At 39.1% G+C, this 16,371-nt stretch overlaps 1 protein-coding gene across 3 annotated transcripts in view; it reads left to right on the top strand.

Moving 5' to 3' along the window:
- Positions 1-15,960, top strand: part of plcg2 (phospholipase C, gamma 2) — a 29,167-nt gene extending 13,207 nt beyond the window's left edge. For 2 of the 3 annotated variants that reach the window (XM_084733765.1, XM_084733766.1), the window contains exons 10-33: positions 248-349; positions 705-823; positions 1,437-1,522; positions 1,671-1,788; positions 2,302-2,470; positions 2,605-2,700; positions 3,658-3,744; positions 4,270-4,439; positions 4,807-5,007; positions 5,889-6,011; positions 6,091-6,271; positions 7,243-7,311; positions 7,412-7,521; positions 7,662-7,761; positions 7,857-7,929; positions 8,947-9,119; positions 9,369-9,471; positions 11,111-11,314; positions 12,793-12,932; positions 13,177-13,285; positions 14,018-14,185; positions 15,125-15,213; positions 15,321-15,478; positions 15,583-15,960. In XM_084733765.1, coding sequence (XP_084589891.1) covers positions 248-349; positions 705-823; positions 1,437-1,522; positions 1,671-1,788; positions 2,302-2,470; positions 2,605-2,700; positions 3,658-3,744; positions 4,270-4,439; positions 4,807-5,007; positions 5,889-6,011; positions 6,091-6,271; positions 7,243-7,311; positions 7,412-7,521; positions 7,662-7,761; positions 7,857-7,929; positions 8,947-9,119; positions 9,369-9,471; positions 11,111-11,314; positions 12,793-12,932; positions 13,177-13,285; positions 14,018-14,185; positions 15,125-15,213; positions 15,321-15,478; positions 15,583-15,625 — 2,991 coding nt within the window. In that variant the 3' untranslated portion in view covers positions 15,626-15,960. The remainder of the gene's footprint in view (positions 1-247; positions 350-704; positions 824-1,436; positions 1,523-1,670; positions 1,789-2,301; positions 2,471-2,604; positions 2,701-3,657; positions 3,745-4,269; positions 4,440-4,806; positions 5,008-5,888; positions 6,012-6,090; positions 6,272-7,242; positions 7,312-7,411; positions 7,522-7,661; positions 7,762-7,856; positions 7,930-8,946; positions 9,120-9,368; positions 9,472-11,110; positions 11,315-12,792; positions 12,933-13,176; positions 13,286-14,017; positions 14,186-15,124; positions 15,214-15,320; positions 15,479-15,582) is intronic. The other variant, XM_084733767.1, reaches the window with a different exon arrangement.
- Positions 15,961-16,371: the final 411 nt, after the last annotated feature.

Below are 16,371 nucleotides of genomic sequence, written 5' to 3'. Positions count from 1 at the left end.
CACAATTTTTTTTTATATTAGAAGACATAATTTTGTTTATAGCCCAATTTTCTTTTTGCCACTTCAGTTTCAGAGCCCACTGGCTATTGTCTGACGATGGTCTGTTTATAGAAATTATTGCTGGTTTGAGTGAAACATTAATATAATCTTTTCAAGACAAACACTTGTGATTCAGAAGCAAATCAATCATTCCAACATTTGCTTTAATATCGTTCTCAATGTCCTTCTGTGTCCCTTCATGCCTCAGGAATCCTGGGCCAGTGATCTCAACCAGGTCAGAGAACTGATGACCAGCTTCATCGACGACACCATGAGAAAAACCAATGATCCCGAGTTCACTGTCAGCGAGGTATTCTGTTCTGTGCCTGAAAGTACTGTGTGTGACAGAGATAGAAATTGCAACCGACCTAGAGTGTTTTCATTAGCATACCTCATCTCTCAATCTGTCATTCTGAGGCTCTCCACTGTATTGTATGTAACACTGGGTTTAATTTGTAAGCCAATGGCAAGCTAAATAGCTAAATAGTGAAAATTCTGATTTAAAAAAACTATGATTCTGTGTCTTAAAAATAACACTGAAATCTTTATAGTTTGTTCTGTTTGAAGTTTTTTATATAACTCAAATATATACGAAAATGAATCACACAAGTAAGAAGAGGGACTGTGTAACTGATGTTAAATCTGAAGTCTTTCTGCACTTCTAGTTCCTCAGTTTCCTGTTTTCCAAGGAGAACTCTGTGTGGGATGAGAAGTACTCAGAGATCAGCAACCTAGACATGAACAACCCTTTGTCCCATTACTGGATCAGCTCATCACACAACACGTCAGTATGACACACACACACACACACACACACACACACACACACACACACACACACACATACACACACTACATGAGTAATAATAGAATTATCGATATTATATATGGAGCCAATCAAAGGGGATCATACTCATCACTTAAGAAGCAGATGACACTGACTGGTTGATATTGAATTTGTAATCCTGTGTGATTGATAATTTCATTACAAACTTGCTAAAATTTAGCTAAACTGAGCTGGGGACTAAAATTCAGGATATCTTCTTCTCCTTTGATCTCCTTTGACAACACTGAATTGTTGTAATGCTCCTTTAATGATTTTAGCAACATTTCTACCTTCAGAATAGATTAGATTAGATTAGAGCGTTAGATCCAGGCAGGAGTGGTTTTCCATCACATGGCAACCCAAAAGTTTTTTTTATTAATGCATTATAATGAATTTTATCAAGTTATTAACATAAATAAAGCTATTGGTAACACATCATAAACCCTTTATTAGAAAGTGGTAACAGTAACAACTAAACAAGACCAAGACACAGCCTCTATAGCAGAGGTAACAGCACATTTTGTGAAATATATACAATTTAATGTCTTCTGCTTTGTGTGTTCTTCAACAGCTACCTGACAGGTGATCAGCTTCGCAGTGAGTCGTCCACAGAGGCTTATGTACGCTGCCTGCGTCTGGGATGCCGCTGCGTTGAATGTCAGTACATAACAGCCCCACTGTGCACACAAACTATCTGTTACACTGACACTCATTTTTGGACATTTTCAGAACAAACCAGAAAGATCAGTGGAGGATGGCAGATAGAGAAATAATGCTTTATTTTGTGTGTGTGTTCGCTGTCCAGTGGACTGCTGGGAAGGGCCCGGGGAACCAATCATCTATCACGGCTGGACCAGGACGACCAAGATCAAGTTTGAGGATGTGGTCAAAGCCATTAACGATCACGCTTTTGTCACGTCAGAGTAAGAATTACAAGGAACAGTATCACTATGTCTGTGACTTTAGATAAACAGATAGGACTGTGGTTTTACTGGGAGCGTCTGTGTCTGAATGTCAATCTTCCTGGTTAGATAAAAGTTTGAAAAAAATCTAAGGGTCTAGTCCCATGATGTAAAAAAAATCTTTTAACTTTATTTAATTTTTGTATTAAGTTTTTTAAGCCTTATTTTTTATTTTTGGTTTTTATATAATTTCTTTTCCCACTTTACTAACTCCACTCTAATAATTTAATTGCAGAATCATTTTGTGTTCTTTGTTGCTTTTGTCTCAGTTTAATACTAACCATTATAATTTGAATACTTGATGTGTTTTATGCATTACTACAATGATTTGTGATTCCCAACATTTTGCTAAATGCTTTTGACTAAAGAAAATGTAAATATACCATTTTAGGCCTCTTATTTTGGTACTTTTTCTTTTCTTTTTTTGGTAATTTTTCTCAAACACATCTTGATAACCGTGCTTCTCTCTGTCAGATTCCCAGTGATCCTTTCCATAGAGGAGCATTGCCCTCTAGATCAGCAGCGTCTGATGGCTCGAATCTTTAAAGAAGTGTTTGGAGACAAACTGCTGACTGATCCTGTGGAGCAGATGGCTGAGCAGCTACCTTCACCCACACAGCTGAAGGGCAAGATCATACTCAAGGTACTGAGCACGCCTGTGTGCGTGTCTCGACTTAAGACATACTTTTGTGTCATTTGATTTGTTATATCAGTGAGAAAAGGTTTTTGTCAGTGCTAATGGCCATTGCTGTGGTTCCACTTGTTATCTTTGTGCAGCACAAGAAGCTCAGTGTGGAAGGAGGTGGAATCAGTAAAGACTTCAGGAAGGGGCAGAAACAGGGCGACTTGGAGATCTGGGACCCTGTGGACCAGGTACTGGTAGATGGGTCAGTGGGTACGGCAAGGCACCTGATAATCCTTAATACCAAGTAAACGTGTTTAACCTGTGTTTCCTAGTCTGATCTGTTTTACGTTGCACCTCAGGCCTGTATCACAGAGCAAGTTCAACTTTGTGATCAAGCTACTTATCAACTAACTTGGGTATCTCTGGGTTTTCCTGAATAAATCTGCTTTACAAGCAGTCAAATCAATCGGCAATCAACAGAAACATTACCGAATCAGTGGAACATTTAATTTGAAATTGAAACGATGCAATGTATCCACACAAATGAAAAAATAGAATAGAAAAAAGGCAGCAGGAAAAATATATAATAGCAAAAAAAGGCCCACAGAAAAGAAATCAGCATCTTAATTTCCCATTATCAGTATGCACAAATAGTATGCACATATAGATTTTTGTGCACTTAATTAACACAGACTGCCAGGAAAAATCAGTCTGACTGTAACAATAAAAAATACCATGAAACCACAAGACTCTGGATAATATAATAGTATAATACTACGGCTCAGTGTCAGCAAAACCAAGGATTTTGATTTTGATTTTCAGAAAAAGGAGACAAAGACACTCACCCCTGTCTTGCCTTGAATAAATGAAAGAATAATTGTATTCACACTTGAGGTTTGTTCTCACTAAATTTTGACAGATATGTTTCTGTCATGCTATCTATTTTTTTTCTAATATTTTAGAGCTGCAAACACACTTGTAAATGAGAGTCATTATAGCTTTAGCAATAGTAGTAGCAGTAGTAGTTCCAGTCTTATATTATAGTTTCTTGGGATTTCCTTTCTGATATAAATAAATAATTTATTTTATTTGTATAGTTATTTATATTTAAAGTTAAGTATGGCATGTTGCTCTGAAAAGCTCCCTGTGTGAGTAGCTTGTTTGCATGTGAAGCTAACGTGTACATTTTTGTTTTCCTCTCTCAGCGGTGGAACAAGCACTACTGTGTGATCTCTGATGACAAGCTGTACTATGCAGAAGAGTATGAGCAGGAGGAGGAAGATCAACGGAAGGTATAAGAGAGAGAGTAAAGTTAACCATTAAGTTTTGTTGTAATTTCATTTTAAATTTAAAATCAGTCAGCGTTAGGTGGTGGGAGAGGAACAGTACCATCCAGCAAACATGGATGTAAACAATGCAGGTGTCAAAATATGTTAAAACAAACAAAAAAAACCCACATGCTTTATAAATGCTTTATGCATAAGTATATGTTGGGTCTCAAGGATACCCACAGTGCATTTTGGTTAGACACACTGACTGTTAAGGAAACTTGTTTGTAAGAAAAATCTACAGGATGCAATTAAACTGAAGTCATTTTCTTATCTAATTATGATTCTATTTATTAAAATCAAAATCTAATCTGGATTTTAGGCCCAATACAATACAAATATATGATAGAAACAGTTCTAATAATGATATATGATATATACAGTGATCATTTTCCTGCTGACTTGACTTAAATTAAAGATAAGTTAATAAGTTTTGTCCTAAAACAAATGTGTATGTGTTAAACCCAGTGTTGTTCTTGTCGTTCTCAGTACCAGGACCAGCACATCTCAGAGCCGTGGTTTCATGGTCGCATGAAGGAGGGCAGGCTGATGGCCGAGCGACTGATCCAAGATTTCTGTGCGGAAACAGGGGGAAGAGACGGCACCTTCTTGGTCCGAGAGAGTGACACCTTCGTCACAGATTTCACCCTCTCCTTCTGGTACCACATCCAAGTTTAAGATTATACTTTTTTTTGTGAGACACGACCCCATTGCAGCCTCTTTGTGTTGCATCCTCTTCAAATGAGTCATGCAATACAGATTTAATGTTGTTTCTCCAAAATTTAAATGGGTATAATCCATATAGACATTAAATGTGGACTTGAAATGGGACAAGTATTTTCTTTCATCCCCATTACTCTATATGACAAGGTGGTGTGGTGTCCCTGAGAGAGAAAACACTCCTAGGACAAGATCTGAAATGTAGACATTCCAAATGTTTTTGATTTTATTGCTTTTAGGTTCTACAAATTATGTAATGTATTGTACTGTATGTATCTGTAAACACACCTTTGCCATGTATTTCAGGCGCAGTGGAAGAGTCCAGCACTGCCGTATTCGCTCGGGTTCAGAGGGGCCACAAACTTACTACTACCTGACACCAAACCTGCACTTTCCCAGCGTGTACTCCCTGATCCAGCACTACAGAGAAAGCCCGCTACGCTGCCAAGACTTTGAAATGCGCCTCACCGACGCTGTGCCACAGCCCAACCCACATCTACATGAAGGGTTTGTCATATATTTACCAACCTGAGTCTGATACATCCCCCGACACTGGATACACATGCTAAAAATTATTATATAGTGTAAGCTAGCAATTAATTATGATACCTTGATATCATTTTTGTAAATACAGGGTAAAATTTATGAAAAAACTCAGTTTACCTGACTTTGTTTTCAATGCAACTGCTTACATGCATGTGCAGATTGATGTTTAGAATTACGAACTGGCAGATGTAGTGACACATTTTGTATATTTAAATAATTTAATCTGAAACATGAGTGGAAATTATATTACAGCAGAATAAACAATATCATCCACATAATCATGGAAGCCTGTGTAAATTCTGAATAAATGAGTCAGTGGATGTGCAGATAACAGACAGCCTTGCTCTCACTACTGGACGCTCTTCAATATCACCAGTTTTTAGCCAGTAATTTGCTATGGCCAGTTATGTTTAGCAGCTCCTTTAAACTTTTAGAGCTGACGTGAAGGCAGGCAGTCACATTAGGATTAATAGCTAGTTTGTTTAAAAAAAAAAAAGTCATCCTTATCTAAATACATGGAGTTAAACTACAAGATAAACTGTTCAATAAGGCTGTGTTACAAAGCTTGATTTATGTATTTATTAATTAATTCTGTTCTGTGTGTTATTATGAATGGAAAGGGGATTTTGAAATAGGTTTTTGTACTTACTTTATTCAGGATTCACTGTGTTTTTTCCTGCTGTGTTTGTTGCTAAGCTAGGCTGAACATTTCATGGATCTATCACTGGATACATCTTCTCCTCATCTGACACTTTTAGACATATATACAAATATATGTATATAGAGAGTATTTCTGATCATCACACGCAAATATATGTAATCCCAATGTGTTTGTTGTGCAGATGGTTCTACAGTAACCTGAGCAGAGGTCAGGCAGAAGATTACCTGCTGAGGATTCCTAGAGATGGAGCTTTTCTTATCCGACAGAGAGAAGGAGAGTCAGACTCCTTCGCCATCACATTCAGGTGCAGTGACACTAAAGACTTTGTTTTTATTTTCCTGCTCTGTGTGTTTTTAGTAATGATTGATTTCTCTCTCTTTCAGAGGGGATGGTAAGGTGAAACACTGTCGGATCCAGAAGGAGGGTAACATGTACCTGCTGGGCACCACTACGGAGTTTGAGAGCCTGGTGGAGCTGGTCAACTACTTCAGGAAGAAGCCGCTGTATCGCAAGATAAAGCTACGTTACCCAGTCACCCCTGAGCTGGTGGACCGCTTCAGCACAGTAAGTCACTGTAGGAGACATCCTGTAGCAGATTATAGTAATAGAAAAGAAAAAAATTGAGATATAATAAATTTGAATTTATGTATTTTACAAATATTTAACCAACAACTCAGAACAAATTCATAGCACATGCGCCCCATGTATTGAGGCTATCAGTCCTGTAGTGAATAAAGGCACGCAAAAAAGCCCCCATCCCAAAATATTAGTATTGAAAAGAAATCATCCTTTTTAAACATTTATATCTGAGAAATCCTCAATGTTTAGTCTTGTGGAGATGAGAGTGAAGAAACGAAGGAGTTGAAGTGAAAGAGCACAGACCGCAACAACTCAGGCTGTATTTAGGCACAGCAGTACATTGAGCTCAATGCTAACATGTTGCAATGAACTGTTTATTGCAACTGTTTAACTGTTATGTTTATTATGTTCACCATCTTAGTTAGCATGTTAGAATGCTGACAATTATTACCAAACACAAACTACAGCTGAGGCTGATGGGAATGTCATTACTTTTGCTGGTATTTGGTCATAAACCAGAGTATTCTGAAAATTTGGTCTGATGATGGCTCTGATGATGGTGCTATGTTGAATCACCAAAATTGCAACTGCAATTCACCACGAGGGGGATATGAATGGCTAAACAAAATTTCATGGCAATCCATCTAATCAGCTAAAGGTCCAACCTGAAACAGTCTTACATCCAGCGATATCACTTGATGCAGGAAGAACAATAGATTTTGCAGCAGAATAACTCTAAGATCTCTAAGAAAAGTGCTGAATGCATAGTAGTAGAATTTTTTTTAACTAAATTTATTACAGTATTACTATTTTTTGTGCTAATATATTACAGTAGAAATATTCGCTCATTGCTCATTGTTTTAGCCCCACATTTAAGACCAATATCAGTTCACTACACTGTATGTTTCTAAACTCAATAAATGTCCTGGTACCTAACAGTGGATTGTGCTTCACAGGAGAAAGACTGTGCCTCACTGTACGAGATGAAGACGTACGTGGAGCCCAATGAGATTGAACCCTCACTGGTGTGTATACACCTCTACACTCTGTGAGCTTTGGCTCTTATCTTGTGCAGTTTCCTTTGATAAATACCCATTCATGATTGTGCCTGTTTGTCTCCTTTAGCCTCAAAGTACAGTCAGGGCTATATATGGCTACCAAGCTAAAAGGCCAGATGAGCTCAGCTTCACTATAGGAGCTTTGATACACAATGTATCAAAGGAAAATGATGGCTGGTGAGTTCACTCATACACACATACGCAAACATTGGCCGCAACAGGCTATGAGTCTTTGCCATATCTTAATGATTAGTCATTTTATGCATCATGCATGTTCATTTACATATACAGTACTTCTCTCCACATTGTACTTACTGCAGGTGGAAAGGTGACTATGGTGGAAAGATCCAGCTGTTCTTCCCGTCTAACTACGTAGAGGAAGTATCCAACAACACCAAACCTGAGACCAAAGAACAGGTTAAGATCAGAGTTTAGGTCACAGTTTCACTGGAGGTTAATCATAGAGACTGTCTGAAAATAATCTGTGTGTTTTGTGATGTGTATTAAAATAGGACATGGAAGACAACCCACTTGGTGAACTATGTAAGGGTGTTGTGGACATCTCCAAGTGCAACATCCAAAACTGTAAGTTATTTTAGTGTCTGATGATCCATGTTTGATATTCACATGAGGTAGAGTGCAGACATAAATTTTCACCATCCTCACTACATGGATGTTGCATTTCCAGCTTGCCAAATAAAAAAACACAAATATTACTGAAGCTTTTTCAACTCAGCCAATATCAGATGCTGTAAATTGAACCATTTTGTTTAACAAACAATTCTAAATCCCTGTAGTGTTCATCTAGAGCCTCCGATGTTCATTACCCTTTTAACGAAAGAAGAAATAATTTCTTCTTATTTCCTTCACTTTGCTGACAAATTGCTTCACTTCCTGACACTACTACCACAATCTGTCAATCAGTAGAATAGCGTGAAACCATTGGAGTGTGTATTGCATCATCTCTGTGCTTGCACATGGACTTTTGAGATTCCCTTTTTGTTTGTATTTGTGCGCATGCACCTGGTCAACAAAGCATTGCTCCACTAGTGACCAAAAACCCCAAACAGTGCTTGACTGATAGATTGTCATTTGATTTTTTTAAGCATTTTCCCCTTTATTTCAGACATCACAGTAGAGATTAAGACACGGCCGAGGACCTTTAAAGGAAAGTTTTGGTATATTTCAGCCAGGCAGCGCTAGATTAAACATGACAGTTAACTTTAGTCTTTGTTATTATTTGATATCTGATAATAAATTAAATAATTTGCACAGGGGCAAGTAAAAATGGAATTCGGGCAGGCAGATTTCTAACCCCCTTGCCTGACCAGGAGAGTTAAAAAATAAATGTTGAACTGGGTGGGGTGTGCTGACTTTGCCCTCACTACATTTGTTTCAGAGATTTGGGGAAGCATGGACTCACACACAACAACATATATTGGGGAAAACAATACAAGCCTCCCTCAGCTTTCCTATCTGTAAAAGTCAAGGGACTGAATCCAAAATGAGGATCTGACTATGCGTTACCTATAAAATATGGAGGTTGCACATCCCACGTCGCCCACCTTCACTGTTCTTCTTTTCCTCCCTCCTTGTTTCTAGTGAAGAATGGTAAAAATGGGAAGCCCCACGTGTTGACCCTGCAGGACATGGAGCAGGACAGTCTGCAGTTTGACCTGTCAGCATCCTCTCTGGAGGAGTTGTTTCAATGGTACCAGGTGGCCTGGGACATTACTCAGAGAGAGATGAGTAAGCAGTACAACAGGGACCAAGAGGTTAGTATCTTGTGGCATATCATACTGTATGTAATGGTGGAAGAGCCCGACTTACGTCAAAACCTAGAGGGGACTTCTAAACAATGTTGTAATATTATTTATATATATATATTACTTAAGATTATATCTAAGTACAGTATATGATTGAAGCAGACTATAGACTGTATAACCACAGTGGAGTGTTTCGTCGGTTGTCTGTCACCATCACTGTGCTTAACAGGAAGTGGTTGCTTTTCTGTCCAATCTCAGATCAGACAGCAGGAGGAAGTGGAGAAGAAGGCAGAGGTTGCCATGGAGATGTCGGACCTGGTGGTCTACTGTCAGCCACGCAGCAAGGAGAAAGACCGCTTTGGTGAGGGCAAGCAGATGCAGACACTGAATACAAAGGCCTGTGAACAGCAAGCGAGGTGATGTTATGACAAGGACCTGAAGGCACGAACTTTACCGCAGCTTCACAGTGGAAAGACCCTCCAACACAGTCAATACTCTTAAGTTGTTAAGTTTTAGAACAGGCTAGTTTTAGCATTGTTTTAGAGTTAGATATGTTACACTCAGTCTTTCAGTACAGTTAATAATAAATGCTTTAATCAGAGCTACAGCTGGTGTGGTTATATTAGAATTAGATGAGTGCAAATAATGTCTGAATATCGAACAGTTAAAGGGTTAGTCTGAGACGTTGAATTACTTTATTATTCTGCTAAGTTTCTATAGCAGCCATTCCCAAACTTGCGAAGGCCACAGCCCAATTCAAAATCTTAACATCTTTTGTAGCCAACCCACACTTTTAATCGCAACTCTGATCAATATGTCGGATTAATCATACCAATGACAAGATGTAAGATAGGTTCAGGTATTAATTTGACAGGTCACCAAATATGGCATAACACCTTTTAAACTAGGTCAGATAAACGAAGAATAACATGCAATTTAAATCCCATGATGTTTTTTAACAGTTCTGATTACTTTTTTAAATTAATCAAACTCATAGCATGGTAATTTTCAACTTGTAAAACTGAAATTTAGTTTTCATGACCCCTCAAGGCCCACCAGAGGGCCATGGACAACACTTTGGGAATCACTGTTCTATTGAAATAAACTCTGGGAAAGTTTTATGCACATTACATTCATTGCACTCACTATCTGTGTGTAATTAGCTTCTCATTCAGACCACAGTTGAACAGCATTTCTGTTCAAACACTAATGCAATATTCTTTATATATAAAAAGTTTGTGAAAAATATACACTGGGTCTCCTTAATGGGATGATATGGAAGAGATGGGAGGACCAAATGGCTCCGCTGTGCATCTTTGTGTTAAAAAAAATAGCCATGTCATGTTGTAGAATTTGTTGTCAGAAAAGGCTGAATAAATCTGAGTATAATTTAAGAAGAGCAAGCTTCATCTGTAGGAAATGGAGGTCAAGTAATTCATGTAAATGCAGGCTGATATGATCATTGCCTCCATCATGCATTGCACAGCTGCACATCCTACTTGTGGGGGAAAAACTGAGTGCTTTGACCTGAGACCTTATTCAGTGAGGATCTGCTTTCACTGTTCTCACACCACAACTCAAAGTTCTTCAACAAACAGGATGTGATCAGAAAGAAGGTCTTAACACTAGATAGCTTCCTGTATTACACTACTCTAAATTTAGAATTGCACTGATAACCTACATCCACAGCAGTCTTTATCACATGACACTATTTCAGTACAGTTGTTACATATATTAGCTAGATTACTGCCACATTGTTATCACTGGCTGCATGCTTCACTCACCAATCAACAGCCCAAGCGATGTTAAACAGCTGCCTCACTTAAGCAAGATACAAATGTGGGGTAGCTGGTGATGTTATAGACATGTGAAGGTAAAGATTTTTCAAGTGTCCAGTTTCAGTCCAGGTGATTTGTCTGTTGGTATCAGCTGACACACCCTGAGACACTTTTCATCAGATCCTGCATCTCTCCTGTCACTGCTCTTTTCTCTGTGTATAGACAGTTACAGCTACAAAGAGATCCGCTCCTTTGTGGAGAACAAGACGCCGGGAAAGAGCCGCACCAAAGACTTCCTGCAGTACAACCGCAAAGCTCTGAGTCGGATCTATCCAAAAGGTCAGCGTGTGGAGTCCTCCAACTACGACCCTTATCCACTTTGGGCCGTTGGTTGTCACATGGTGGCTCTCAACTACCAGACTGCAGGTACAGTAGTTTATCTGAGCTGATGTCTCAGAATCAACAACTTTGGAGGGAAATGTTGAGGTCCAACACAATACTCTTGTACTCTCACACTGTGTCTTATTGGTCCCACTTGCCCTTTATGTGGCCTCAGCAGTTCATACACTCTGTGACTTGGTCACACTGGCTTCCCAGCACAGATCTTATGGGGGAATTAGAAATGTTCTTTTATTCATTTATTTATTTATTTTATCCAGCAGTAGGGGTGTCATGATTCTCCAAATCTACAATTCGATTTGACTTTCAGTTTTAAGGTCCCGATTTGATTCCATTTTTCAATTTTAACATTTTTTTTTAGCACTGATGGCTGTGCTATTGTTAGACTATTGAGTCTTGATTTGTAAAGATCAGCTGATCATTGATTTTATGCACTGACAACTGTCATTTACATTTTCAAATTCTTCTTTTAAAAGATGGTCTATATAGTAATAAGTGTGATATAATGGCTGTTAAGCTATGCTGTGTCGTCTTTATGTTGTTTTTTTCCTCTCTGACATACAATGCAAGTAGGTGGGAGCGGATATTAAAAAACACTGGGAGAATCACAGATTCTGCCTTTTTGATTTGATTCTTGATATTGAAAACTCATTTTGATCAACCTTTGATTATTCATTCATTCATTCATTTTCTGTAACCGCTTATTCTGTAAGGGTCGCGGGCTGCTGGAGCCTATCCCAGCTGACATTGGGTGAGAAGCGGGGTTCACCCTGGACAAGTCGCCAGTTCATCGCAGGGCTGACACATAGAGACAGACAACCACTCACACTCACATTCACACCTACGGGCAATTTAGAGTCACCAATTAACCTAGCATGCATGTCTTTGGACTGTGGGAGGAAGCTGGAGAACCCGGAGAGAACCCACGCAGACACGGGGAGAACTTGCAAACTCCACACAGAAAGGCCCCGCCCCAGCCGGGGAGCTGGGGGATCGAACTCAGCTCCTCACGACCTAGGTCAAAGGTTGCCGCCCAACCTTTGATTAAATATTGAAATTGTGCCACCCCTATCCAGCAGCAGTTTGTTTCTTCTAAAGTATTTTTGTAATTGCACAGGTATTTATTGTCTGCCCAGGATAAGAACATCTTTACAAGTGGCAAAATCAACATTTAAATCCAGTAGTTCCTCAAACTGTGCCCAGCTTTTCACAAACAGAAACACTGTTTTTTCTTTGCTGCACAATGTGAGCTGTATGCTACATTATAAGAGCTGCCATTCCTGATTGGCAGATGCATTACGCTTTCTTTCATTTATATCTAAATATTGTTAATGTGCAACATATGTCAAAAAATATTTGTTTTTTCATTAAGAGTTGTGGTAGTTTTAGGCAGGAAGCTTATCACAGGTTAGTGTGATCAGCTGTTGCAACCAGTGTGCTTCTATTATGACTTCTAATGAGGAGTGTTTCACTTAGATTTTTACAATGTGTTTGTGTCCATCCAGATAAATACACACAGTTGAACAGTGCCCTCTTCAGTCTGAATGGACGCACAGGTTACGTGCTGCAGCCGGAGCTCATGCGCTATGATAGCTACGACCCTCAGCAGGAGAAGAAGAAGGTCAAGTTCAACATTAGGGTCAGGGTACGTATGTACACAAACACACACATTTAATAATTACTGGCTAACACAGACATGATCATGAGATTTCTGTATATATTCAGTTTCAGGCCAGGCGTAATATTGTGACAAACTTCATAATCACGTTAGAGATGTATTTTTATTTTGTAACAGAGTAAGTAAATGCTCAATGAATAGCAGCATGCTGCCAGTTAGTTTGTTGGTCAGGAGAGAAGTTTCTAACAGCAGCTGTATTTGTCTTCTGCAGGTGATTGCTGCCAGACACCTTCCTAAGCCCGGCCGCAGCATCGCTAGTCCATTCGTGGAGATTGAGCTGTGCGGACACACAGAAGAGAAGTTCAAGACCATCGTCTATCGTAAGCAAAGGGGAAGTGGGAGGTGGGAAGAGTGAAAGGAAAAGGAGCAATATGTAGCACTTGGAGTCCAAATAGCGAGAGGGAGCCATAGATGATATTTCAAATAGGTTGAATCCTATTTGATATATGATCTATTGTTGAAGCCAACTTGTTCCCCCCACCCACTCCTGCTTAGACTCAAGGAAGCTCAAGCAGGCTACAGGAGCACTGCAGCAGCACAAGATACATGCATGTTGTAAACTGACAATAACAAGCACTGCAAGCTGATCAGCTGTGTATACCTGTCAGTTGTCTTTCAACATATAAATAAACTGGTTAATCTGAAAGCAAAAGCCCACTGCTCTGAAAATACACAACGTGGACACTGGTTTGAGTTGTGTGACTGCCTGTCTCACTCCCTGCCCAGACTGCACTAACATATTGCACAGTTTAACCATTATAAACATTTACTCCTTCAACAAGATTGCTAATGATGTCTTGTGATGCATAAAGAGACACCTACTCATTTGGTGAACATTCACTAATAATTGAACTTGAATGAAGCAAGTATTTCAACTTAACATGTTTCCTTTATCTCTAATAACATATCGTCATTTTATGATTTATAACAGTAAATGTTTCACAGATTTCTCTGTTAAACCTATGAGATGAAAGAGCGTGAGGGAGAAATGAGTGGAAAGTGAGACATTGCTTGTGATCATGTGAACAGTGCTGTCATTCTGCCATCTGCAGGTGATAATGGCCTGAACCCAGTGTGGAAAGCCCCGGCAGAGCCCATAACCTTCACCGTGTACGAGCCTGAACTCACCTTCCTGCGCTTTGTGGTCAACGAGGAGGACATGTTCTCAGACCCCAACTTCCTGGCTCAGGCCACATTTCCTGTCAAAGGCATCCGTTCAGGTAGGAAAACACACATGTACAGCACAGAGGGCCAGAGCTGGTGAACAGCTGTTCATGTGAAGCTCATGTAGTACTCGTCACAAAGCAAGAGTACTATTTACCTGGTTACTTTCTCATCTTTTACCTCTTTTGAGACATTTCAGAATCCATACAGTAAATAGTAAAGACAAATCACTGATGTCAAAAGTTTCCACCTTCATTTGACCTACAGTGTGAATACTTTAAACAAGGAAATATGAACTACTAAATACTTTATTATGTACACATAGTGTCACCTCTAGCTATTTTCCAATATTCCAATATTGTTTTGAATATCTTTCACTGGTTTCATAACTGTCTAAAAAATTACCTTGAAATAGTACACTCATTACAGTTAACACCTGGTCTGCTTTTGAAGTTGTTGAAGATGAAGCAAAATGATGAAGCAGTACATCTGTCAGAAAGTCTGCTATGCATTATCAACTAACAACATGATGTAACTTTGACAGAAATAAAAAAGACATACAGTAATAATCACTTTTATGTACTGCATATGGTATCTGCATTACTGTCTGTGGTAAATGCAGTTCAGTTTTCAGTGCATTAAGATGCATTGAACTGATGTTAAATAATTCATTTTCCTCTGAGCACATGGTGATGATAAAAGTTAAGATGATGAACAGATACACATTTTATCACTTTTAATCTGCAAACTTACTGACACACAGCAAACCTGGTGCAGCATGAAGGCACTGGCATAATATAATGAAGCTGCATGCGAAGTCTGCTGTGTATCTGATGGCTACAGGTTGCAACAGGACACACAACACTCAAAAACACTAGTGTGTTGTCTTAATTGTGTAGTTTGATATGACTGGTTGATATTGAACCATCATTAAGAGCTAAATGTGTTCACATAGAGCTAATCGAGCTGATCTTTTGTTTGTTTTGTTTTAACAGGTTACCGCTCTGTTCCTCTAAAGAACGGCTACAGTGAAAACTTGGAGTTAGCCTCTCTTCTGGTCTACATCGATATACAGCAAGCAGGGGTGAGCAAACGCACACTGCACACGTCAACGTTGATTTACATATCTTCAGTTTGACTTCAGTTTGGAGGCGTTTCTGTGATTGTGATCACATGACTTTTGTCCTTCAGAAAGCAGAGGAGGAGCTGTATTCGTCCTCCAGCCAGCTGAAGAAAAAACAATCTGAAGTCAGCAGTGAACCTTTCCTGTACGACACACACACCAACATTCAGCGCGCCGCCGCCATCCCTCGCCAACACAGCCACCTCAGCACCAGTGAGAGACAGAGGTCAGCCTCAAATTTACATTGTGCGGGGGAAAAACTAGGTGGTTAAATGAAATGAAATGTGTTACATCCCTCATTATTTCTGCTGTTTTTTCTTTGTGCCCCAGGACAAAAGAAAAGAAGATAAACAACAGTAAGTTCTACTCCTGAGGACGCAACAGAACTTCACCTGTCCATGTGCTTCCTGCCTGAGCAGTAGAGAAATGCCAACTATAAATCTAATGTTGCCTCTATCTGTTTACTCAAGGATTTGTAATCTGTGCAGTTAAGAGTTTTCCAATTGTGATATGTGATAAATTTCAGTTTCAGGCCAAAAATGACAAAAATCCAATGTTCCCCCAAATAGTTTTATATTTATTTAAGGTAAGAGACTTGTGGTCTGAATGTTGGAAATATTGAAATATGTTAAAATAACTCAGGAGGTAATGACTCTCTTTTTTCTTTTCTTTTTTTAATTTTTGCACACTTTAAAGACATAGGTAAAGTCGCTACCCTACCCCCTCATTTGTCCCCTTACCACCCTTTCCTTTCAGTACTGAGAAAATAAATACCCACCCATATCCCCATATACAGTAGAAAATAATGTGTGCCCTCCTTTTATAACCCTCTTAACAGATCTATCTCTTGTTTTTTCCTATTTATTTTCAATGTATTTCTGTTTGTTAAGGAATACCCCCCCTCAGATTATATGCTTGGTTACACCTTTTGCATTAGCCAATCAGAATGCAGGTCCACAGCACCATAAGCAGGCTAGACAGCATTCACTAGTCAGGTGCTGAGTGACACTGTAGGGGGATTAGCTGCTGCTTAATGGTAAAAAAAAAAAAAATGAGTAAAAACACAATTCAACATTGTGAAGTCAGAACGGTAACAGTCTGTACTTTGCTGCGAGAGAG

Source organism: Lutjanus erythropterus, chromosome 13, assembly GCF_056507025.1.
Source record: "Lutjanus erythropterus isolate fLutEry1 chromosome 13, fLutEry1.hap2, whole genome shotgun sequence".
Classification (NCBI taxonomy): Eukaryota; Metazoa; Chordata; class Actinopteri; order Lutjaniformes; family Lutjanidae; genus Lutjanus; species Lutjanus erythropterus.
This window is presented reverse-complemented; position numbering and strand designations above follow the sequence as displayed.